The sequence below is a fragment of the Cannabis sativa genome, chromosome 3 (genome assembly GCF_029168945.1).
Source record: "Cannabis sativa cultivar Pink pepper isolate KNU-18-1 chromosome 3, ASM2916894v1, whole genome shotgun sequence".
NCBI classification, from domain to species: domain Eukaryota; kingdom Viridiplantae; phylum Streptophyta; class Magnoliopsida; order Rosales; family Cannabaceae; genus Cannabis; species Cannabis sativa.
In genome coordinates, this window is record NC_083603.1 from 47,519,190 (window position 1) to 47,542,855 (window position 23,666).

The following is a 23,666-nucleotide window of genomic DNA, read 5'->3' on the forward strand; positions in this document are numbered from 1 at the left end:
AATTTCATTTTATAATTAATTTTAATTATTAAATAAATAGTTTTGACATTTAAGGGATTGAAATATGAAAATATGGCATTAGTGAAAGAAATTATAAATTGTTGAATAAAATGGCAAAATTATAACTAGTGGGGCCCACATCCTATGGTTGGCCAATTAAGGAGATTTTAGCCATTTATTTATCATTTTTTAATTCCATATAATTCAAACCTAAACCTAGAAGAATTCTTATAAGTAGATAGTGATAGGCTCTTAACTTAACACCATACTAATAACATAAGCCTTTTAATCAAATTTGTCAGATTAAGAAAGAGAGTTCTCTCTCTCTCTCTCTCTCTCTCTCTCTCTCTCTCTCTCTCTCTCTCTCTCTCTCTCTCTCTCTCTCTCTCTCTCTCTCTCTCTCTTCATAAATTTTGTCCCTTAGTGATTGAGTACATGCCCACTCATTCAAGTCAAGTACTCAATCATAGTTCGGAAGACTATGAAGAATCTAACACTTAAGGAGAACCAGACTCAGATCTTGATAATACTCTGTGACAGAAAGGAACAAGGGTTAGAGATCTGAGAGGAAGGAGACACATTATTCTGCTACCACCAATGTAAGGTTTTCTTAACTTTATATGTGTTTAATTCTATTGTTTTAGAGAATTCATATTTATGGTGTTAGTCAACATACATGTTAATAAATCTAGATCCTGGTAAAATAATCCCCAACAACTGGCCTCAGAGCCATGGTAATGATTTACTTTCATGAAATATGGATTTAAAACAATGATGTGGATGTGTTAATGTTGGTTTATGTGCTTAATTGATGAATGTTTGTTAATTACAAATTTTTGATAAAACATAGTTTTAATTTTGTACTAGAATTATTTTTTCTGGAAAGTAGATGAAAAATTAATGAATTTAAGCTTTTATAAAACTTAATTTCAATTTTTATTGAATTAGTTATGATTTTTTAAAGTTTGAAAACAAAATATATAAGGTGAGGAACACATGCACGCGTGCGGAGCTTGGGAGCAGCTCGGTCAAGACCGAGGTTCATACTGTTGGAGATTATTTTACCAGGATCTAGATGTAAAGCCCGCTTAGTTAATTTGGAAATTAGCAGTTGTTTATGATTAATTATGAAATTATTTATAGCTATTTAAATAATTTATTACTGTTATTTATGGAATTCAGAAATGCATGTTATGTTATTTTAGTAGCTTTCATATTTTGTATTTCCGGTGCCCGGTATTTTGGAACTCGGCGTTTGGCTCAGTAGAAATCACAACTTAGTATGTTAGTAGTTTGGGGACGGGTTTTAGACATTGGGAATGTCGGGAATGGCCGGGAATTTAGAATGTCCCAAAAATACCCCTTTAGTACGAATTATGTGGTTTTATGGTGGAGGGGCAAAATGGTCTTTTTGCCCCATTAGTATTTTGTCTTTTGTGATTTTATGAAATGGAAAATAAGTGTTTATTTGATTAATTGTTGGCTGAAATGAGTATATGTTAAGTGGCTTTATTCATTATTTTATTTTACAAAGCATTACACTTAGAAAAAAATTACAAAACTTTCAAACTCTCTCTCTTTTCCTCTCTCTCTCTCTCTCTCGGCTGTGCATGTGGGTGCAAAGGGGTGGATTTTGCTTTGGTTTTCTAGTGGATTCTCATTCAAAGCTAGGCATTCTTCAAGCTAGGTTAGCTCCTTTTGTTTTCTCTTGAATTTGATTGAAATTTTGATGAAAATATGAGGATCCTTGCATGATTTTGATATATGGTTGCTGCTGTGATTTTGTATTAATTTATGTGGTTTAAAGCATGTTAATTGAAGTTAAAATGAGCTGTGTTGAAGCATGTTTGATAGGTTATGCAAAGCTTTAAATTTTCTATGTAAAAATATGTGATTTTTGAGAGAAAAGGTTATATTTTGTTGTTGTGATGTTGAGGATGTTTGCTTGAGTTTCCAGAGGTTATTCTAAGCTTGATTATGTAGAATTAAGTTGGTTTGATTGCTTGTTAGGTGGATTTGCTCAAGTTTGAGTTTAGAACTCAAAGCTTGAGCTCCAATGGTAATTTTTGTTTATGTGTTTTCTGGGTGGTTTTGAGGCCTTAGAAATGTTCTAGGGAAGGTATAGAACAGGTCTGGAAAGTTTGAGGTGATTTGGGGTTGAATTGGTCGAGTTATGAAAATTTGGGTTTGCTGCCTGCGAGGAACCGGAATTCCGGTTGGGCAACCGGTCTACCGGTTGGGGAAAATTCAGGGACCCTAGTTTTCCTCGTTTTTATGTTTTTAGGGGTATTGCCATGCTTTTTATCGATAGGGAAACTTTTAGTTCCTAGTTTTAGTCCCCGGGAAGTGATTTAGCGTGTCACTTATAGCGTTGTGATTTTTATGGTTTAGGAGCCGATGTCCGCTCAGTTTCAGTTCCAGTCAGGTTGACCGGCACACCTTAATTCGGAATCCAGGTAAGATTAGTATAACAGTATGCATATGTAGATTACATGTTTAGCGTGCATGTAGGAAGCCTATTAGATTACATTAGTTGTATGTTGGCTTCGAACCATCCAACCCTGTCACGTCGGTACGAGTGGAGTATGACCAATCGGAGTATGACCGGTTTGACCGATCAGTCGACACTTGGTTGGTGGTTCCGTGCTATTGACGTATCCCGTCGGTACAGTGGAGTATGACCAAGGCGGCGGAGTATGACCGGTTCGACCGATCGGGAGGATATAGTAACACGTCGGTACAGTGGAGTATGACCGGCGGCGGAGTATGACCGGTTCGACCGATCAGGTTGTTACGTGTCAATAGTACCGTCCCTATGAACGTTCAGAACTCAGTACCATGTTGGACATGGCAGTAGTGGCTCAGTACCATGTTGGACATGGCAGTAGCGGGACTCAGTATCGTGTTGGACACGGCAGTTAGTATTATGTATGGGTATTATTATGCTTTTCTTACTGAGTCTGTCGACTCACAGTTCTACGTTGATGTGTAGGTAAAGGCAAGGCTAGAGCTGATGGACTGTGAGCGAGCTTATGAAGGTTGTACATGTCGGGGCGGTTAGGCCTGGAGCGTACGATCCTCGGGACAGCAAGGCTGAATTTTTGTAACTGGTCGTTAGACGACTTTTATTTTATGTAACAGTAAACAGTTAAATCTTTTGTAAATGATTTTATTATCGGGATCCCGAGTCTTTTGTAATATTATTTTATAAGTTTAATTAAAAAGCAAAATTTTAATTAATCACGTTTTTCCATAAACCTCGTTGATTAGCAACGAGCTGCACAGTACGTTTAAAAATCACGTAATACGCCTAAGTTAGTCAGGATGTTACAATTTGGTATCAGAGCCGCCAGGTTGTCTTCCGAAGATCGTCACGACATGTACAATCATCATCAGCAGTTAGCTCGGTTCACGGTTCAGTAAGCCTTTATTGCTTTAGTAGTTTATTTTATTCAGTTATGAAAAAGAAAAGCCTGTTAGGAAGCATGTTAGTAGCCTGATAGTAGAATAGGCGCATGTTTCGTTTCTAATTTCCAAATTAAGCGGCATTAGTAAGCTCTCCTTGAATACGACCTGATATGCCAACTCTTGGTTTCGCAGGCGGTTCTAGCTAGATGGACGCCAAGTGGACTACCAGGAGTCAGGGCAACTCCGTAGGGTCAAATCAAGGTCAGGGAGCTCAGTTTCCCCCACCTGCCAGGGGCCGAGGTAGAGGTCCCCGAGGCAGGGCTCGTGGCCGGGGTGATGAGAACCCGCCACAGGCTGCCCAGGTTCCCCGGCGATCGTGGAGCCCCGGGTGGGAGTTGCGGTTTGCGAGATGCAAGCCCGGATCAAAGAGCAAGACCTCGAGATTCGGAGGTTAAGACGGCGGGGTGCTCTGCCGGTTCTGTGCCGTAGTTCCGGTGGCACCTGCCCCGCCGCCTGTGCCGAGATAGTGGTGGCGGCCCATAGATTGGAACCTCTGTATGAGCGGGTCTGGAAGCAAGCACCTCCGGTTTTCCTGGGAGGTCCGGACGTGATGAAATCCGAGCAGTGGCTGACGGTGATCACCAAGATACTGAATTTCATGGGTGTCACCGGTAACGATAGAGTGGTGTGCGCCACATTTCAGTTCCAGGAGGACGCCCTGGTATGGTGGGACATGGTGTCTCAGATCCATGACGTCACCACCATGACCTGGGAAAGGTTCCAGGAACTCTTCAACGCAAAGTATTACAATGAGGCGGTCAGAAGCGCCAAGAGGAAAGAGTTCGTTCACCTGACCCAGCGGGAGAACATGAGCGTCACTGAGTATACTACTCAGTTTGATCGGTTTGCGAGGTTAGCCTCGGGAATTGTGCCGACCGACTTCAGCAAGAAGGAGAAGTATCTGGACGGGTTGAATCCCAAGATCAGGCATGACCTGATGATCACCACCGACGACAGCACCACCTATGCTCAGATGGTGGAGAAGGCACTGCGAGTTGAGGGTGCAGTGGGGTGTATGTCAGAATCAGCCAGTACTCCGGTGAGTGGCGGAGCTCCTACCCCTCCTGCATTAGGCTATAGGAGGGGGAGTAGTGGTTCGGCCATTGACCAGAGGAAGAGGGCACCCACTGCTTCCGGTGGCTCGAGTCAGAACAAGAGGTTCCGGGGGAACCAGAACAGAGGGAGTCGTCCTAGTGGTACTGAGACCCGATTCTCCTATCCCGAGTGCCCTATCTGCAAGAGGCACCATCAGGGTGATTGCAAAGGTCAGGGATGCTTTCATTGTGGCATGCCCGGACACTTCAAGAGGGAATGTCCCCAGCTCCGACCAGAGGCACCGCGAGCTCCAGCGATACCCACTCCAGCCAGGGTGTTCGCTATCACTCAGGCTGATGCGGATGCCAGCCCATCAGTTGTCACAGGTCAGCTTTCTATTAACAACTCACTATATTCAGTGCTGTTTGATTCTGGGGCTACACATTCTTATGTGGCGGCCAGAGTCTTTAGTAAATTGGGTAGACCCTATGATAGATATGAATCAGGGTTTGGAACCCTGTTACCTGGCGGAGAATTGGTTATCTCCAATAGGTGGACTAGGTCTATGCCGATCAGGATAGATGGTAGAGAGTTAAGCGCTGATCTGATAGAGATGAGTTTAGTCGAATTCGATATTATTTTAGGAATGGATTTCCTATCTAAATATTCGGCGAGCATTGACTGTAAAAGGAAGATGGTGGTCTTCCAACCGGAAAGTGAAGAACCATTTGTATTTGTTGGTTCGGTTCAGGGATCTCGGATCCTGGTGATCTCGGCTATGTCAGCGAGAGAATTGTTACACGGTGGTTGCTTAGGGTTTCTGGCTGTGGTGGTGGACACCACTCGGCCAGATACCATTCGGCCAGAGGACATCAGAGTGGTTCGGGAATTTTTGGATGTTTTTCCCGAAGAACTTCCAGGGTTACCACCTTAGCGGGAGATTGATTTCGTGATTGACTTGGCACCAGGGGTGGATCCGGTTTCCAAAGCCCCGTATAGGATGGCTCCAGCTGAACTTAAGGAATTAAAGATTCAGCTCCAAGGGTTGCTTGACATAGGGTTCATTCGGCCCAGTGTGTGACCCTGGGGAGCCCCGGTTTTGTTTGTCAAGAAGAAGGATGGATCTATGAGGATGTGCATCGACTACAGGGAGTTGAACAAGCTGACAGTGAAGAATAAATACCCATTACCTAGGATCGATGACTTGTTCGATCAGCTTCAGGGGAAGACGGTCTTTTCTAAGATTTATCTCCGTTCGGGTTATCATCAGTTGAGAATCCGAGAGGAGGACATTCCAAAGATGGCGTTCCGCACTAGGTATGGACATTACGAGTTTCTGGTTATGTCATTCGGACCAACCAATGCTCCTACAGCATTCATGGACCTGATGAATAGAGTATTCAAGGATTTCCTCGATATCTGTGTGATTGTGTTTATCGACGACATCCTCGTGTACTCTCAATCAGAAGAGGAGCATGAGTTACATCTTCAGATGGTACTGCAACGACTTCGAGAACATAAGCTTTACGCCAAGTTCAAGAAATGTGAGTTCTGGTTGTCTCAGGTGTCCTTCCTAGGGCACATTGTGAGTAAAGATGGGATCAAGGTGGATCCCGGGAAGATTGAATCCGTCAGGGATTGGCCGAGACCGAAGATAGTGACAGAGATCAGAAGCTTCTTGGGATTAGCTGGGTACTACCGTAGGTTCGTGGAGGGGTTCTCCAAAATTTCAATGCCCCTAACCGAGCTTACAAAGAAGAATCAGAGATTTATTTGGTCAGATAAATGCGAAGCTAGCTTTCAGGAGCTAAAGCAGAGGTTGATTACTGCTCCGCTGCTAGCTTTGCCTTCGGACAAGGAGAAGTTCGTAGTCTATTGTGACGCATCCAAACAGGGTTTGGGGTGTGCATTGATGCAAGCCGACCGGGTTATCGCTTATGCCTCCCGTCAGTTAAAGGATTATGAACAGCGATACCCGACTCATGATTTAGAATTAGCCGCAGTGGTTTTTGCACTGAAGATTTGGCGGCATTACCTGTATGGGGAGAAGTGTGAGATCTATACCGACCATAAAAGTCTCAAGTATTTCTTTACTCAGAAAGATTTGAACATGAGACAAAGGCGTTGGTTGGAATTAGTGAAGGATTACGATTGTGAGATCCTCTATCATCCCGAAAAAGCCAATGTAGTGGCCGATGCCCTGAGCAGAAAGGGTCCCGGGCAAGTAGCTAATATGATTCAGATCTCACCTCAGCTAGCATTGGATATGGTTAGATCCAGCATTGAGTTTGTGGTAGGTCAGCTTCACAACTTAACGCTGCAATCTGATCTGTTGGAAAGAATAAAAGTCGCTCAGATGACAGATCCGGAGTTAGTGAAGATCCGAGATGAGGTGTTGGCTGGTCAAGCCAAGGACTTTTCAGTGTCAGACAGTGGGATGCTTTTGTATAAAGCCAGAGTTTGTGTTCCGAGCAGTGTGGAACTGAGAAATGAGGTCTTTGAGGAGGCTCATTCTACCCCGTATTCTCTGCATCCCGGCACCACCAAGATGTACCAAGATCTGAAACCGTACTTCTGGTGGAGCGGTATGAAGAAGAATTTGGTAGAATTTGTGTCGAAATGCCTCACTTGTCAGCAGATTAAGGCTGAACATCAGAGACCAGCAGGGTTGTTGCAGCCTCTAACCCTACCAGAATGGAAATGGGAAGATATTACGATGGATTTTGTGGTCGGGTTACCTAGGACCACGGGTTTGTATGATTCCATCTGGGTAGTGGTGGACCGATTTACGAAATCTGCTCACTTTCTGCCGGTTAGAACAACATTTTCAGTGGATCAGTTGGCAGAACTGTACGTCAGAGAGATAGTAAGACTTTACGGGGTACCGAAGTCTATAGTTTCGGACAGGGATCCGAAATTCACCTCCAAATTTTGGCAAAGTTTGCAACGGGCAATGGGTACAAAGCTGAAATTCAGTACAGCATTCCATCCTCAGACAGATGGTCAGTCCGAAAGGACAATTCAGATATTGGAGGATATGTTGAGAGCCTGTGTTATGGACTTTGGGGGCTCATAGAGTAAGTATCTATCGTTGATAGAATTTTCTTACAACAACAGTTATCAGAGTACGATAGGGATGGCTTCCTATGAACTGTTGTACGGTAGGAAATGCAGATCCCCTATCCACTGGGATGAGACAGGGGAGAGGAAATACCTAGGTCCAGAGTCAGTACAGCGGACCAATGAGGCGATAGAAAAGATAAAAGCTAGAATGCTTGCCTCACAGAGCAGACAGAAGAGTTACGCAGATCCGAAACGCAGAGATGTTGAGTTCCAAATAGGGGAACATGTGTTTTTACGGGTATCTCCGATGAAGGGGATTAAACGTTTCGGGAAAAGAGGCAAGTTATGCCCTAGATTTACAGGACCTTTCGAGATTCTCGAGAAGATAGGTCAAGTGGCATATCGGTTAGCATTGCCTCCAGCCTTATCGACGATTCACAACGTATTCCATGTCTCAATGTTGAGAAAATACGTTTCGGACCCCTCTCATATACTCGGTTATGAGAGTCTTCGGCTCGGCCGGACATGACCTATGAGGAACAACGGTGCGGATCCTGGATAGAAAGGATAAAGTCCTTCGGAATAAGACCATAGCATTGGTCAAGGTTCTCTGGAGAAACAGTAAGGTGGAAGAAGCCACCTGGGAGCTAGAGTCAGATATGAGAGCTCAATATCCAGAGTTATTCAGGTTAGATTTCGGGGACGAAATCCTTTTAAGGGGGGGATAGTTGTAAAGCCCGCTTAGTTAATTTGGAAATTAGCAGTTGTTTATGATTAATTATGAAATTATTTATAGCTATTTAAATAATTTATTACTGTTATTTATGGAATTCAGAAATGCATGTTATGTTATTTTAGTAGCTTTCATATTTTGCATTTCCTAAGTGTCTCGTATTTTGGAACTCGGCGTTTGGCTCAGTAGAAATCACAACTTAGTATGTTAGTAGTTTGGGGACGGGTTTTAGACATTGGGAATGTCGGGAATGGCCGGGAATTTAGAATGTCCCAAAAATACCCCTTTAGTACGAATTATGTGGTTTTATGGTGGAGGGGCAAAATGGTCTTTTTGCCCCATTAGTATGAAATGGAAAATAAGTGTTTATTTGATTAATTGTTGGCTGAAATGAGTATATGTTAAGTGGCTTTATTCATTATTTTATTTTACAAAGCATTACACTTAGAAAAAAATTACAAAACTTTCAAACTCTCTCTCTTTTCCTCTCTCTCTCTCTCGGCTGTGCATGTGGGTGCAAAGGGGTGGATTTTGCTTTGATTTTCTAGTGGATTCTCATTCAAAGCTAGGCATTCTTCAAGCTAGGTTAGCTCCTTTTGTTTTCTCTTGAATTTGATTGAAATTTTGATGAAAATATGAGGATCCTTGCATGATTTTGATATATGGTTGCTGCTGTGATTTTGTATTAATTTATGTGGTTTAAAGCATGTTAATTGAAGTTAAAATGAGCTGTGTTGAAGCATGTTAGATAGGTTATGCAAAGCTTTAAATTTTCTATGTAAAAATATGTGATTTTTGAGAGAAAAGGTTATATTTTGTTGCTGTGATGTTGAGGATGTTTGCTTGAGTTTCCTGAGGTTATTCTAAGCTTGATTATGTAGAATTAAGTTGGTTTGATTGCTTGTTAGGTGGATTTGCTCAAGTTTGAGTTTAGAACTCAAAGCTTGAGCTCCAATGGTGATTTTTGTTTATGTGTTTTCTGGGTGGTTTTGAGGCCTTAGAAATGTTCTAGGGAAGGTATAGAACAGGTCTGGAAAGTTTGAGGTGATTTGGGGTTGAATTGGTCGAGTTATGAAAATTTGGGTTTGCTGCCTGCGAGGAACCGGAATTCCGGTTGTGCATCCGGAATTCCGGATGAGGGTTCTGAATTTTCCAGAACCGGAATTCCGGTTGGGCAACCGGTCTACCGGTTGGGGGAAATTCAGGGACCCTAGTTTTCCTCGTTTTTATGTTTTTAGGGGTATTGCCATGCTTTTTATCGATAGGGAAACTTTTAGTTCCTAGTTTTAGTCCCCGGGAAGTGATTTAGCGTGTCACTTATAGCGTTGTGATTTTTATGGTTTAGAAGCCGATGTCCGCCGCTCGGCTTCGGTTCCGGTCGGGTTGACGGCACACACCTGAATTCGGAATCCAGGTAAGATTAGTATAACAGTATGCATATGTAGATTACATGTTTAGCGTGCATGTAGGAAGCCTATTAGGTTACATTAGTTGTATGTTGGCTTCGAACCATCCAACCCTGTCACGTCGGTACAGGCTGGAGTATGACCAGCAGCCGGAGTATGACCGGTTTGACCGATCAGGCTGACACTTGGTTGGTGGTTCCGTGCTATTGACGTATCCCGTCGGTACGGTGGAGTATGACCAGCGGCGGAGTATGGACCGGTTCGGCCGATCAGAGGATATAGTAACACGTCGGTACAGTGGAGTATGACCGGCGGCGGAGTATGACCGGTTCGACCGATCAGGTTGTTACGTGTCAATAGTACCGTCCCTATGAACGTTCAGAACTCAGTACCATGTTGGACATGGCAGTAGTGGCTCAGTACCATGTTGGACATGGCAGTAGCGGGACTCAGTATCGTGTTGGACACGGCAGTTAGTATTATGTATGGGTATTATTATGCTTTTTTTACTGAGTCTGTCGACTCACAGTTCTACGTTGATGTGTAGGTAAAGGCAAGGCTAGAGCTGATGGACCGTGAGCGAGCTTATGAAGGTTGTACATGTCGGGGCGGTTAGGCCTGGAGCGTACGATCCTCGGGACAGCAAGGCTGAATTTTTGTAACTGGTCGTTAGACGACTTTTATTTTATGTAACAGTAAACAGTTAAATCTTTTGTAAATGATTTTATTATCGGGATCCCGAGTCTTTTGTAATATTGTTTTATAAGTTTAATTAAAAAGCAAAATTTTAATTAATCACGTTTTTCCATAAACCTCGTTGATTAGCAACGAGCTGCACAGTACGTTTAAAAATCACGTAATACGCCTAAGTTAGTGAGGGTGTTACACTAGATTTACTACCATGTATATTGTTTAACATCCTAAATATGAATTTCTAAAACAATGGAATTTAAACACATATAAAGTTCAAGAAAACCTTACATTGGTTGCAGCGGAATTAAATGACTCCTTTCACTTAGATCTCTAACCCTTGTATCCTTTCTGTAGCAGAGTAACACCAAGATCTGAGCCTGATTCTCCTTCAATTGATTGGATTCTTCACAGTCTTACACACTATGATTTAAGTACCAACTTGCTATTCGTGGGCATGTACTCTATCACTATAGGGTTCGAAAATTGAAGAGAACGAGAGAGAGAAGGATTTGAATTTGGAGAGAGATAAAAGACTCAAAATTTGACTAAAGGCTAGTGTAACTTAGGCTGTCAATTTTGAGTCCATCACTATCTATTTATAGGAATCCTTCTATGTTTAAGTTTGAATTATTTGACATTAAAAAAATAATAAATAAATGGTAAAAGAGACCTTAAGTGGTCGGCCATAGTGGGCCCACCACTTGCAATTTTGCCATTTTTCAACTATTTATCCTAGTCTTTCGCAAATGCCATATTTTTCAATTCAACAACGTAAATGCCAAAACTATTTATTTAATAATTAAAATTAAATATCAAATAAAATTGTCATTTAATATATTTATTAATTAGACTCATTAAAGTCTCTTAATTAACAAATAAACCCTAGAATCTCTTTTCATCACAATTAAGCCCTAGCTTAGTGAAAATTCATAAATAAGATATATTCTAATTTTAGAATTATAATTGATTAATTAAAATCAATTAACTGAGTCTTACAATCAGTATTGTCTCAACTAGTATGGGGACCATGGGCCTATGTAACTGTAACGCCCTATATAATAGGCACGCTACCCAAGGTGATTAAGGAACCCTAATCTCCTAAATGGGATTACTAAGCACAAAAGTGCGGGAACTTTAAACTTTAAACGAAAATAGAATGAAAATAAAACTTGTAATAACTTTAATTTACAATCAAAGATTACATATTTCGGGATCCCAAAAATATTTTACAAAATATTACAAGTCTTTCCACTAGCCGACCTAAGCGGCAAAATAGAGTTACAAAAGTTCATCACCGGTAGATCCCAACCCGCTTGGTCTAGTGTGGCCCGAACATGTACATACATCACCCAGCTCTCGCACTCATGGCTGATCATAAACAAATTTACCCTTTCTTGCACAGTAGAGAACCTGTAAGCCAAGCCCAACAAGACAGTGTAAAATATCAATAATCATAATTAACACATCTTATAAACATTAATGCCATTTCACATTTGTCTGTATGACACAAATCTGCATGTTACGCTCACATGCATGTTTATGTCTATGTGACATAGACCTACGTGTTGCGCTCACACGTCTATATACAATAAGGTCTTAGAACGGTTCATCTCAGTTCTAGTTATTGAGTCCAACCTGATTATGCCTTAAACGCATAACCCTAAATCTCAATATACTAGTATATTTAACATGGCATAGCATTTACACATTATTAACTACTAGTGTAATAACCCTAGGCCGTTAAACCGCTTATGTTAGGGTAATAACCTAATTCCTGTTTCTAATTACTCACATATATCATTTTCAATATAAGCGCCACCGCGAATAACTCTACGTGCTAGCTACTGTCATACTTGATGTCCCGCAAACGTGGAGATTCCAAATCCTCGGGTGCTCCTGAACAAGTGCCGGTAATCCTAGTCACAAATTTTGGGATTTGCAAGTATAGGGTTAATCCCTAATTCCACTTTCACAAAATATAAGAATGGCATTCAAATCAAAGATATTCACATAGAGCTCAGAACGAGCTTTCCAATGATATATAGAACTCCCAAAACAGAGTCCGGATCATAAAGTTATGAATATTCGAATATCGCGTTCGAATTTACCCAAACACAAGGGGGCGGGCCGCGGCACCCCCACATGGGGTCGTGACATCTGGGTTTGATTCTTAGGCCACAAACAAGAGGCGGGCCGCGGCGCCCAAGGAGTTGGGCCGCGGCTCCTGGGTTCCAAACCCAGAAAACCTTAAAACCAGCTTCGAAAAACATGGCCAAATCACACTCAATTCAACCCAAACCATAATCAAAACTCAAAATCATACTCTATAATTATAACTCATCAACACAGAGAGTTAAAACACAAATTCATGCATAAAATCCAACAATATAAACTCTCAAAGTTCATATTTAAACAACATACAACGTAGGCTTCAAACTAAAGCGAAATTCAGCAAGAACCCAACTTCAAGAGCTTAAATACTTCGCCAAAATTCTCAGCTCACAATAACAGCAAAATTCACAGTTGTATAATCAATTAAAAACATAATAAAATCCCTAAAATCATCTCAAAACACTACATAAGCATCCTACATCAATTTTCTAACTCAATCAAGCATAAGGTATCAAGATTAAACCAATATCAACATACATGCATATCAAGAACATCTAAAGCTTAAAATCATAACATTCAACTTCAATTTCAGCAATAACAATTTAAAATTAAGGCTGTAAAAGCTACCTCAAACTTTCAACAAAATCAAGCTCCAACACCTTCTCAAATCCAAGCTTGAATCCAAGCAACTCTCAAGCAAAATCACAAATTTAGAGATAGGTTTAGAGAGAAAGAGAGGGGTCGGTTTGGGTAGAGCAAACCAAAAAATTAATCCCTTATTTTGCAAATAATTCTATTTTACTACAAATGATACAAATAGGCCAAATTACTATAATGTCCCTAGGGCCATATAACATACATATGAGCATTCAAGGGAAATTATATCATTTCCACACACAAAAATATGCTCAAATAAATTTCAGATTAATCATACATAAATAAAATGCCATTAAACTATCCAAAACTGTATTTCGGCCCTAACCCGGTTCAACCCAAAATACCCAGTTGTGACTATACCGCGCCAACTTGTCGGAACACACCTGAAAAAGAACTAAACAGGCATAATATATAATAATATAGTTCAATAGCACATCATAATATAAATTTCTCAATTTTATCATTCTCGGGTTAAAATTACTAAAATGCCTCTGACTCACCAACGAGGTCTTAAGTTCATGAACCGTAGAGGTCTGCCCCAACCCTCTACAGTTCTAAGCCACGACTCTCATGGCTCCTGTGGAGGAGGTACACCATCCTCCTTCACAGGGGTAGAGTGATCCGACACACGAGAACCAAAGTCTTCAAGCAACACCAAATTGCCACCATTTTTATCAAGAGAGCGCCTTTTTGCCAGTAATCTAAAACCCCAGCTCAGCCCAAACAAATCATTAGTTGACTGGCTAGTCACCTCGTCATCATGGTTTTGCCCGACAATGTCCCAAGGAAAGTCACGCACGACACCAGGATGTTGGCGCATCATTTTCACAAGTCTATAGCATGCAGACGTCAAGCCATCAACAAGCTTCCTTTTCTTGAAAGGGGTAGTTCTTTCATTTTTCTTAGAGACAGGTTGGGCGCCAATATCACCTCATAACTTACGAATTTCAGAGAGATCAAACTCACCAAAAATTTTAAGTTTCTGAATAAATGCCTCTTGAGCTTAATTTTTTTTGGCTAAAGCTCTACTCTCATCATCAAGACAGTTATTATTATTTTTTCCCAAAGTTGAGCTAACGTTGGAGCCAACAGCATGGCCCCTCTAATTAGGCCCAACACAACCACAAACAGTTAAATGCTTCTGTCCACGACACCCACCAAAACTAAGTTTTGGATCACATCCCTCAGACCCACCAGAATTAGTCAAAAACACACCCGCCGGCCCAACTCTCCCAACCTTCAACATTAATGGACCTGACCCACCACCAACACAACCCGAAGCCCTAGGCCCATTAACTAAAGCAATACCATCTTCTTCCTCGGGCCCACCCAATTTAGAACGAACCTCCTCCTCAGGCCCCTCACCGGAGACACGACTACACCCTCCCAAATTCAAATTGTCACCATCCAAAGCAGGTACGTGAGCAATACCCTTTCCATGCACATCAAAACGTTTACTGGACACATTAACCGAAATGGCATCCCCAACCCTAGGTGTGGCTTCAAAAATTTTGGGGATCCAAATGGCCTTGTAGTGTTTCCCTCCCATTGCTCGAGGACCTCCAGTCACCATCTTTGGTCTTCTTGAAAACAGGCCTTTACCCGAAGTATCGCCTGCCTGACTGTGACCTAAGGATTTCTCACAAAGAGAAACAACCTTTGCTTGCACCTTGGTCGGAGAAGACAAGCGTAGAACCCGACAAGTAAGGCCATGGTCAACCTGTTTAGAATTCCCAGAGAAGCAATCCTTGTAAGTCGATGTCGAAACCAGCCAAGGGCCAAATAACGGAAAAGGAACACCATCTGTATTCATCACCAAGTCAGGAAAAGTCAAGGAACAACCCTTCCGTTGATGTCTTAACCGACCATAATAAAAGTAAAATACCCCAAGGTTCTCATATTTAAATTGTATCCATTTTTAGCACCAATCAAGGCATTGATGAAGCATCCTAAAAAGAGGCTTGTCAATATCAACATCAATTAAGACTCTAAACCAGTTCGACCAGCTGGTTGGGTTATCTTCATCCAACTCAAACCTTCACCACTGAACTAGCACGAGCACCAAGCTCCGTACCATTTGCAACCGAGAAAAACTCATGAGGAAGATGATGTAACTGAACCCAAAAGGGTATTACTCCACAACTAGCACCCGACAAACTTTGAACCCAATCCTGGAGAATCCAAGTTATATCCTTTTACACACCATGAGCCGTTATCTAAGACCCATCTCCTATCCTCCACATTCTCAAAACCAAACTTAATACAAGTGTGGGTATTGGATTCATCCAATAGTACAGTCACAGAAGCAGGTTTATGCCAAACTTAGGTCACAAGCTCTTTAACAACAGCTTCCCCCACAAACCTTGGAGCAACGACTTTCCCAAACAGACATAAGGAAGTTAATGCATGAACAGAAGAGGCACATGTGGCCAACTCTACAGTAGCTTCATTAAATGACAAGCATTTTCCCCTATTGTCAGCCTTAACAACCTCCATAAATGCACCCAAACATCCAACCCCACAACAAGACGAGAGAGAACCAAACAAGAAGAGATACAACCCAACCCCACCAACCAAGAAACTCAGGCGAAACTAGAAGAGAGACAAAACAAAAACACACACCCACCAGTAAGCACCCAAGGGGAACATGAACTAGGAGAAAGAACTCAGGACAAAAAACACTTAAAAAAATCCCAGACAAACAAGACACTGATACCAGAGACACCACAAAGCACGAAGAAAATGAACCAAGAAGGGACGAGATGGAGTAGATTTAGGCAAAATAAATCAGATGAGACAAGAAGAAACGACGAAGAAGAAGAGAAACGAAGAAGAGAGAGTGATAGATGACCATTCTCTCCTGGACATGTGAGTTGAGCTTGTTGTTCAACATGTGAGTTGAGCTTGTTGTCTTTTTCTGCTATGACTCTATGATAAGCTTCCAAAATGTTTGTCCCTATCTCGATAGACTTACCATTTTGTATTTTCATATATAATACAAATTAATAATATGGAATTAAATAATATAATTTTACTATTATTTGGAATTATATTTTTATTTTCGTTCTAAAAAATTTAAATTAATGCGTAAAGTGCCCATATTGCCTAACTTTATCAATAATATATGTTTTTTTTTAAAAAAATATATATATTAAATTAATTATTTATTCTCTTCCTCTCATCTTTAATTCTCTAAAAAAAACATATATAACATTATTTAAACAATGTATATAATAAAAATTATAAATAATTTAATGTAAAAAATATATAATACATAATATTTAACAATTTAAGTAAATTATTTTGAAACATAGAGTTTAGCAAGAATTATGTTAAAGGACACCATTACAAAATCATATTATTATTAGTGTAATTAAATATCAAATTTTACATATTTTATTTAATAATTATTATATGAAACCCCTAATCATTCACAAGACTATTAATAACGTATCATTAGTGGCTAATAACAATGCTAGTAGAGCTCCACTATTGCGAGAGCTCTAAGCTATTGAATTATAATATCAATCACACTACTGAAGAAATTCACAAAAGCTATACAGTCTCTTCACAAAAATACTTTCCCTGAGTTTAGCATAATGTTTCAATTATTTTCTTCATTTAGACCAACAAGTAATCGAATATGTACTATAGTAAATTTGTATAATTATATATAGGGCAGAACTAGTTTTTTCTGCTCTTTTCGAACAAAATTTACAAAAAAGATTCGTGGGGCCATTTAGTCATTCACTTCTTAAAAACTATCATCATCATCCCCAAGTATAGAAAGGGAAAATGGGGCAATAACCACGTTAAAGGATTGTGAGCCTGTCTTATCAATGTGTTTCATCTCGAAATCACCTTCCTACATTAAAATAACTCAAACAAATTTATTTTTCATTGAAAAGAATTAATGAAAAATAATTAGAAAGCATCAAATTATCAAGGACATCATCTTTGTAAAAAAAATAGGAATAAAGTAAAATAAATATTAATTAGATATACAACCATTTATTGTACTATTATGTTATTACTTGATTTGTACCATTTTTTATAGTAAACCACTCTACTATGTTCTATAGTCTAAGCCCTTACTTTTACGTGAAATCTCAAAATCAAATTAAAATGTATTCAATAGTTTTGTGCTCATATAATCAGGGCCAATTTAATCAACTTCATCTCTAAAAACATGACACAATCTATTTTTTTTAACTTCACCATGTTCTTTCATACAGCTATTATATAAGCAATAGATCTTTCAAGATTGTACTATGCTAAGCAGACAAGAAACTGAAACATTAAATTATGACTTCAGATGGCTCCTTGGGAAAAATTTGTAATAAAAATATAATTAATAATCATCTTACCATTCTGCCATTGGCAGTGCATAATGGGCAAGCAGATGAGTATTCAAAACTGGTTTGAGGAAGTATAACTGGCTGCTCACCAATAACACCAGTCCCCCTGCAATTAGCCAGATAACAATTTCACTGGGTGTAGAGAATTTGATACCTGGAAACTAGAAGCTGAAAAATACACGACATTAATAGCAGATGGCATGAAAAAAGGAAGAAATAACTCACCAGACATTCTCAGTTTTTCCATGGGCATCAGTTATGATCCAATGTCTTCTAAGAAGTTGGACAGGGCATTCTGAGTTATTGGTTATTCGTATTCTGTATGCAAAGAAATAGCGACCCTTTGAAGGTTGACTCCGGCCCTCAATATACACACTCCTCACTTGAACCCTGATTCCCTGAAAAATCATAGGTTTCAAATTTAATATTAACCATTGATGAAATAATCTGATTACTTATATTAGAAGATTATCAAGTCTAATTATAGGAGTCATTCATTAGAAAACAAACATCACTTTGACTTGCTCCAACATCCAAAAGCATAAATATATATATCTTCTTGAAAAATATTTGACAAACTAAGAAAAATTCAAATTTTGAAACTAAAATCCAAAAATAATGTTTATATTTTTTTGGAAAAATGACTGAAATACTAATAAAAATCTAATGAATGGTAGAAGCATTAGTCTGAAACAGTACCAAGGTTGTTGCATCACTTGAACATTTCAAAAGAGAGTGGGGTGCAATTTCTTTCAGCTCGTCACGATAATTAGCTGCATCCTGAGAACAAGTTTGAAATGTCAGAAATTTCTATGCACTATGCAGTACAATAATTTCTGAACTCAATAAAGCAGTATGCCAAAACTAACAAGAAAAATGAAGGACTGAATAGTTGAGCATGACCAACAGTCAAGAGGAGAAGACAAATTAGTTAAGAAAAAAAAAACCAAGCAAACAATAAAGGGCATCATCTCACAACTGTTTTGGATCCTCACCAACAGCAAAACAACTTAGCAACAATCTCTATCCTTCTAATTCTCCTCAAGCCTCTCCGAAATTTTTCATCAACACTGCATAGATGCAAAAACACAAGCACCAAAGCATGTTTTACTGGCAGTGAAACATTGTCTTTAATGTATTGGTTTAGTAGTAACAGTGCACGCAGTCAGACTCATAGAAACTTAACATATCAGGTCCAAGCCTTTCGAATGGCCATAATTGAAAGTTACAAAGCATCCTAGCTTTTCCCCATTTTACTCTAAATTATTCGTCTTTTCCCACAATGATTGTTTTATGGCAAGAAACTTTAAGGTTTTTACATCTTTTAAGCTTCTTGATTCCCCTTAATCCCAGAATTGGTACCTAAAAACTGGGTTTTGAAAACGCTAAGATATCCCTATTATTATTAGCATAACATTTTCGCTCATAAGAAGAAAGGGAAATGAGAGTAATGGCACAATCAACAATATAAAAATTACTATTCTGATTCAAAATAAACCAAATCAATAAGTAGAAACCAACAATTTGATTCCTACAAGGAGAAGCTTTTCAAAACAAGAAGGCGCTTTACCTCGAACCTTTCATCTACAACTGCTTCCTTAATCAACCTTCTTAGTCGCAAAACCGGCTCCTCTTCTTCGAATAACTTCAACGAGTCACGAATCCTCGCAGCCTCTTCATAATCCTATAACTCACAATATATAGTGAATTATTTATATTGCTCTCTGAATGTCTGATTGGCGCCGATTAAATGCTAATAAAAAGAGAAGAAACCCGAAAACTGACCTCAGATTTTGCAGCAACTTCCATTTTCTGCTTCAACAGAGCATAAGTTTGGCTTCTAGAAAGAAACGAGCTAGAATCAGTACTCGAATTCGAGCTCGAGCTCGAACTTTGACTTCTTCCTCCGCCATTAGCATCCCTCTCTGAAGAACTCGCCGAAATCCTACAACTCCTCCAATTCGAATCTCCGCTTCCGTAAACAAACCTTCTCGTTCTGAAATCCAATCCCGAGACACCATATCTGCCTCGACCCGACGGCATACACCTCGCCGCAGTCACCTTACCGTTGAAATCAGCAAAAACTTTAAGACTCAGAGAATGCATTCTTCTTCCTGTCAAAACTTTCCCTCACTCTCCTCTCTTCTTTCCTTCCGGGTTCGAAATTTTCCCGGAAAAGCGTATATTGATCGAACAAAGAAGGGGCTCGATTTGAATCGAGAGCATTAGGGAGTTTCAAGGTCTGTGGCTATGGCTTCCGGTGAAGGGTTAGCTCTTTATTCGCACGTGTTTAATTAAGGGTACATATAACGAATATTTTGTGGTTTTACTTTTATCGTCATCCATTTAGAAGTTGAAATTACCAAATTAGGCGTTGGGATTGTGGAGTTGTGGAAAGGAATTAGAGGGTATTTTCGGTATTGAACATAGAATCTTTTGTTCATGATTCCTTCTGCTAATATAATACAATAACTTATATTCTGTCAACACGATCCATAATCAGAGGCTAGAACGAATCGCTGGTTTAGAAAGAGACACGTGTCGATTTCAGGCTGGTCTAAGTAGATTTGGGCCTTAAATGGGCTTCGTAAGTGGGCTCCCTTCCAATCAACTTGTACCTATCATCGAAATTCGAAAGAAACAGTAGTACTTTTAAGAGAACTCATATTATTGTGGTTTTCCTAAAAAAATAGCTTTTTTAGGATAATTCGTAAAAATATGTTTATTATTACCATATTCATATATTTGGATAAAGGATAGCACCAAGATGGCATTTTTACAATTTTTTTCATCCATTCTAAGTATTTTGTTAGAATTTTAATAAATTTAACTTATTTGATAGATTTGTACATGTGAGAAATATGACTTTTTAGTAATTTTTTTTTTTTATAAAAATTTGATTAAAAACTACAAGAGTAATATGCTTTTACATTATACTACGATGTTACGTACCGAGTAGTTAGTTTTATTTGAGGTTTTTTTTTAGATTTTGATAACTAAAATAATACAGTATTTGAACAATTTGTATTATAAAAATAAACTATGAGTCAATATATTTGATAAGTAAAAATAGTTGTATCTATAAATTTATGATATATACATTGTTATCAATAATAAAAAGTACGTTAATCTCAATATATACATACTTATATAGTAGTTATGCTTAATGTGAAAAAAAAAATTTATGATAAATCATAACAAAGCAGAGTGAAACTTTATCTTAATCTTCCATCGATTCAACAATTTGAATAAGAATTGATTGTACTTTAGACTCATTGTCTGTTTTGGACAAGTTTATACCTTGATTCTAACTAAACAATGAAGATTAAAAAAAAAAATGGAATAAAAAAGGCTGAAATAAATAAATCAATGAAATCATAACAAAGTATATAGAACAAATACTTTGGATGTTCATATAAAATTACTATTATTTCAGACCCACAAAGGCAAAAGAATAGATAATAAAATGAATATGTAAGAAACTAAATCTGATAAAAAAAAAAAAAAATACCTGTTTGTTGGAACTGTAATATGATTTTAGAGATTTATACTCTCATTTCTTCCAAACACAACCTTGATTTTATTGTTCATTGTTTATTTTTTTTCAATAAACATACGTGCAATTAGAGTATATAAATATTAATTATGAGATCGATTTAGGTTGAATATATAAGAGGAAATGTCATAAATCAGTCTCATAATTAACATTGAATTCCTATGTTGTCATAAATCTTTATTTTAATTGTTTATTACAAGAGTTTTAGATTCTTATTGAACAATGGATTTATGAAAAAAAAATTCTGAAATTGAAAAATAAGTATGTAAAGGTTACTCTTACTGAAAATTTTCTGCATAATGTCCTATATGTTCACCTAACACCTGAATTAATTCTGCATAATGTCTTATATGTTCCCAACTTCAAGATTAATCTTTTTTCTGCCACTGCCTACATTGATTGCACAACTAACTTTGTTTTATTCAAACCTGAGATGTGCATCATATAGGAACATTCTCAGAATCAGGTGATTGGGACATCTAAGCGTTGTGGTAAGCTCTATTTGTTGCACTAAAACACTATTGCTATGGCAAATTCGAGTCAATCTTCCCCTTTTATTTTTCAGAATAATGTAGATCAATAGCATAATCGCATTGGTCACCCCTCAATGTATATTTCAAACATATTCAATAAAAAGATTGACCCTTCTTTTACTATTTTATCTAAACATCACTGCTCCATTTGCCAATCAGCAAAGCAAAAACGACTCTCATTTCCCTCTAACAACTTTGCACAAAACATTTCCGATTTACTACACATAGATATTTGGGGACCTTTCCACATAATTAGTGTTGAAAACTACAAATATTTTCTCACAATCGTTGATGATAAATCAAGGTTTACATGGACACACATGCTAAAAACAAAAGCTGAAGCTCAAACTATGTTCATAAACTTTTTTAACAGAATTTGCACCTAATTTTCTACAACAATTAAAGCTGTTCGTTCGGACAATGCTAAGAAATTAATATGAGTTCTTTCTTTGCCTCTAAAGGTATTAATCACTACTACTCATGTGTGGAAAGACCACAACAAAACTCGATAGTAGAAAAAAAGCACCAACACATATTAAATGTGGCTAGATCACTTTGCTTTCAATCAAACATACCCCTTTCATATTAGTCTTATATCATACAAACTGCCACCTATTTACTTAACAGAACACCGTCTGTTTTGCTTAAAAAACTCACCTCTTATGAAGTCCTTCACAATAAGCCTCCCACTTATAACCATTTAAGGACTTTTGGATGCCTTACTTATGGCTCCACTTTGGCTTCCAAAAGACACAAGTTCACTCCTCGATGTCATGCATCTATATTCATTGGATATCCACATGGAATGAAAGCTTATACCTTGTTGGACATAGAAACAAACTAAATCTACATTTCTCGGGATGTTGTTTTCCATGAAAACATATTCCCCTTTCTTTCTCAAAAACCCAACACAGATATTGACCTATGCTTCCCACAAGTCATACTTCCATCCAATACACCAATTCATCCTACTACTCCTACCCCATGGCCTCATATCCAACATCAATCTCCCACTAAAGTTGGCAGAATAATAAAAAAAACCATCCCACCTTAGTGACTGTGTTTGTCACACTGCTTCCACAGCTCACCTAATTGAGCCATTTCTTTCCTATATCAAACTCAGTCCTCAATTCAGAGCTGTCGTTTTAGCAGCATATTTTGTAATTGAGGCCCAAAACTATGCTGAAGCATCACAACTCACATATTGGCTCAAAGCCATGGATACCGAGACACAAGCCTTGGAAAAAAACCACACTTGGGTTATCACCAAGCCACCACCAGGGCCAAAATCCATTGGTTGTAAATGGGTATACAATGTCAATTACGACCAATATGGGGTTGTAGATTAGTTCAAAGCTCGTTTGGTAGCCAAAGACTACAATCAACGACAAGGACTTGACTACTCCCAAACCTATGCCCCAGTTTCCAAGTTCAACACCTTAAAAAAAATAAATTAGCCCTTGCTGCAATGAACAATTGGAATGTTCACCAATTAGACATCAATAATGCATTTCTCCATGGTGATCTTCAAGAAGAAGTTTACATGAAACTTCCTCCAGGATATCAAGCTCCCTCTAACTTAGTTTGCCTCTTAAAAAAGAGCATCTATGGCCTAAAGCAAGTCTCTAAGCAATAGTACTCAAAATTGAGTTCCACACTTCTTGCAGATGGTTTTTCCCAATCCTCATATGATAACCCATTGTTCACAAAACGAACACCAAACATGTTCCTTGCTGTATTAGTATACGTAGATGACATTATTGTAGTAAGCAACAATGATCATCTAATACCCAACTTTAAACTACACTTAACAGCAAGTTCAAACTAAAAGATATTGGTTCTCTTCATTTTTTCTAGGACTTGAAATCGGTAGAACCAGTAAGGCAATATTTGTTTCCCAACGACCTTTCACACTACAGTTACTAAAAGACACGGGTAATCTAGGAGCCAAACCAGCATCCTCCCCAATATTAATTTTTGAAAAGATTTTATTAAATATTTTAGTTGAAAAATTAGTTTATTTTAAGTATATATAATTAATGTGAGTCTAAA

The 23,666-nt window shown here is 38.6% G+C and overlaps 2 protein-coding genes across 3 annotated transcripts; both read right to left on the minus strand.

Annotated features, from left to right (window-relative positions):
* Positions 1-11,555: 11,555 nt before the first annotated feature.
* On the minus strand, positions 11,556-16,235 carry LOC133035776 (uncharacterized). Of its 2 annotated transcripts, none has more exons than XM_061111999.1 (2): positions 13,668-16,235; positions 11,556-11,808 (listed from the first exon to the last, which is right to left on the minus strand). In XM_061111999.1, exon 1 carries the CDS (start codon positions 14,978-14,980, stop codon positions 14,270-14,272), a length of 711 nt encoding a protein of 236 aa, XP_060967982.1. In that variant the 5' UTR covers positions 14,981-16,235; the 3' UTR covers positions 11,556-11,808; positions 13,668-14,269. The 2 variants fall into 2 exon arrangements, with proteins under 2 accessions (XP_060967982.1, XP_060967983.1); XM_061112000.1 differs by having other exon boundaries at positions 12,191-16,235.
* A 477-nt stretch (positions 16,236-16,712) lies between these two features.
* LOC115711438 (uncharacterized) lies at positions 16,713-19,890 on the minus strand. Its single transcript, XM_030639780.2, has 6 exons — positions 19,311-19,890; positions 19,096-19,209; positions 18,225-18,305; positions 17,751-17,923; positions 17,535-17,631; positions 16,713-17,032 (listed from the first exon to the last, which is right to left on the minus strand). The coding sequence occupies exons 1-6, from the start codon at positions 19,629-19,631 to the stop codon at positions 16,922-16,924; spliced, it is 897 nt and encodes a 298-aa protein (XP_030495640.2). The 5' UTR covers positions 19,632-19,890; the 3' UTR covers positions 16,713-16,921.
* Between the last annotated feature and the right edge of the window lie 3,776 nt (positions 19,891-23,666).

Coding starts and splice junctions, on each gene's coding strand:
- LOC115711438 (XM_030639780.2), bottom strand. CDS start 19,631: ATGCATTCTCTGAGTCTTAAAGTTTTTGCTGATTTCAACGGTAAGGTG. Junction 17,632..17,750: donor GGAAAAACTGAGAATGTCTG/GTGAGTTATTTC, acceptor GGCTAATTGCAG/GGGGACTGGTGTTATTGGTG. Junction 17,033..17,534: donor GCACTGCCAATGGCAGAATG/GTAAGATGATTA, acceptor ATTTTAATGTAG/GAAGGTGATTTCGAGATGAA.
- LOC133035776 (XM_061111999.1), bottom strand. CDS start 14,980: ATGAATACAGATGGTGTTCCTTTTCCGTTATTTGGCCCTTGGCTGGTT.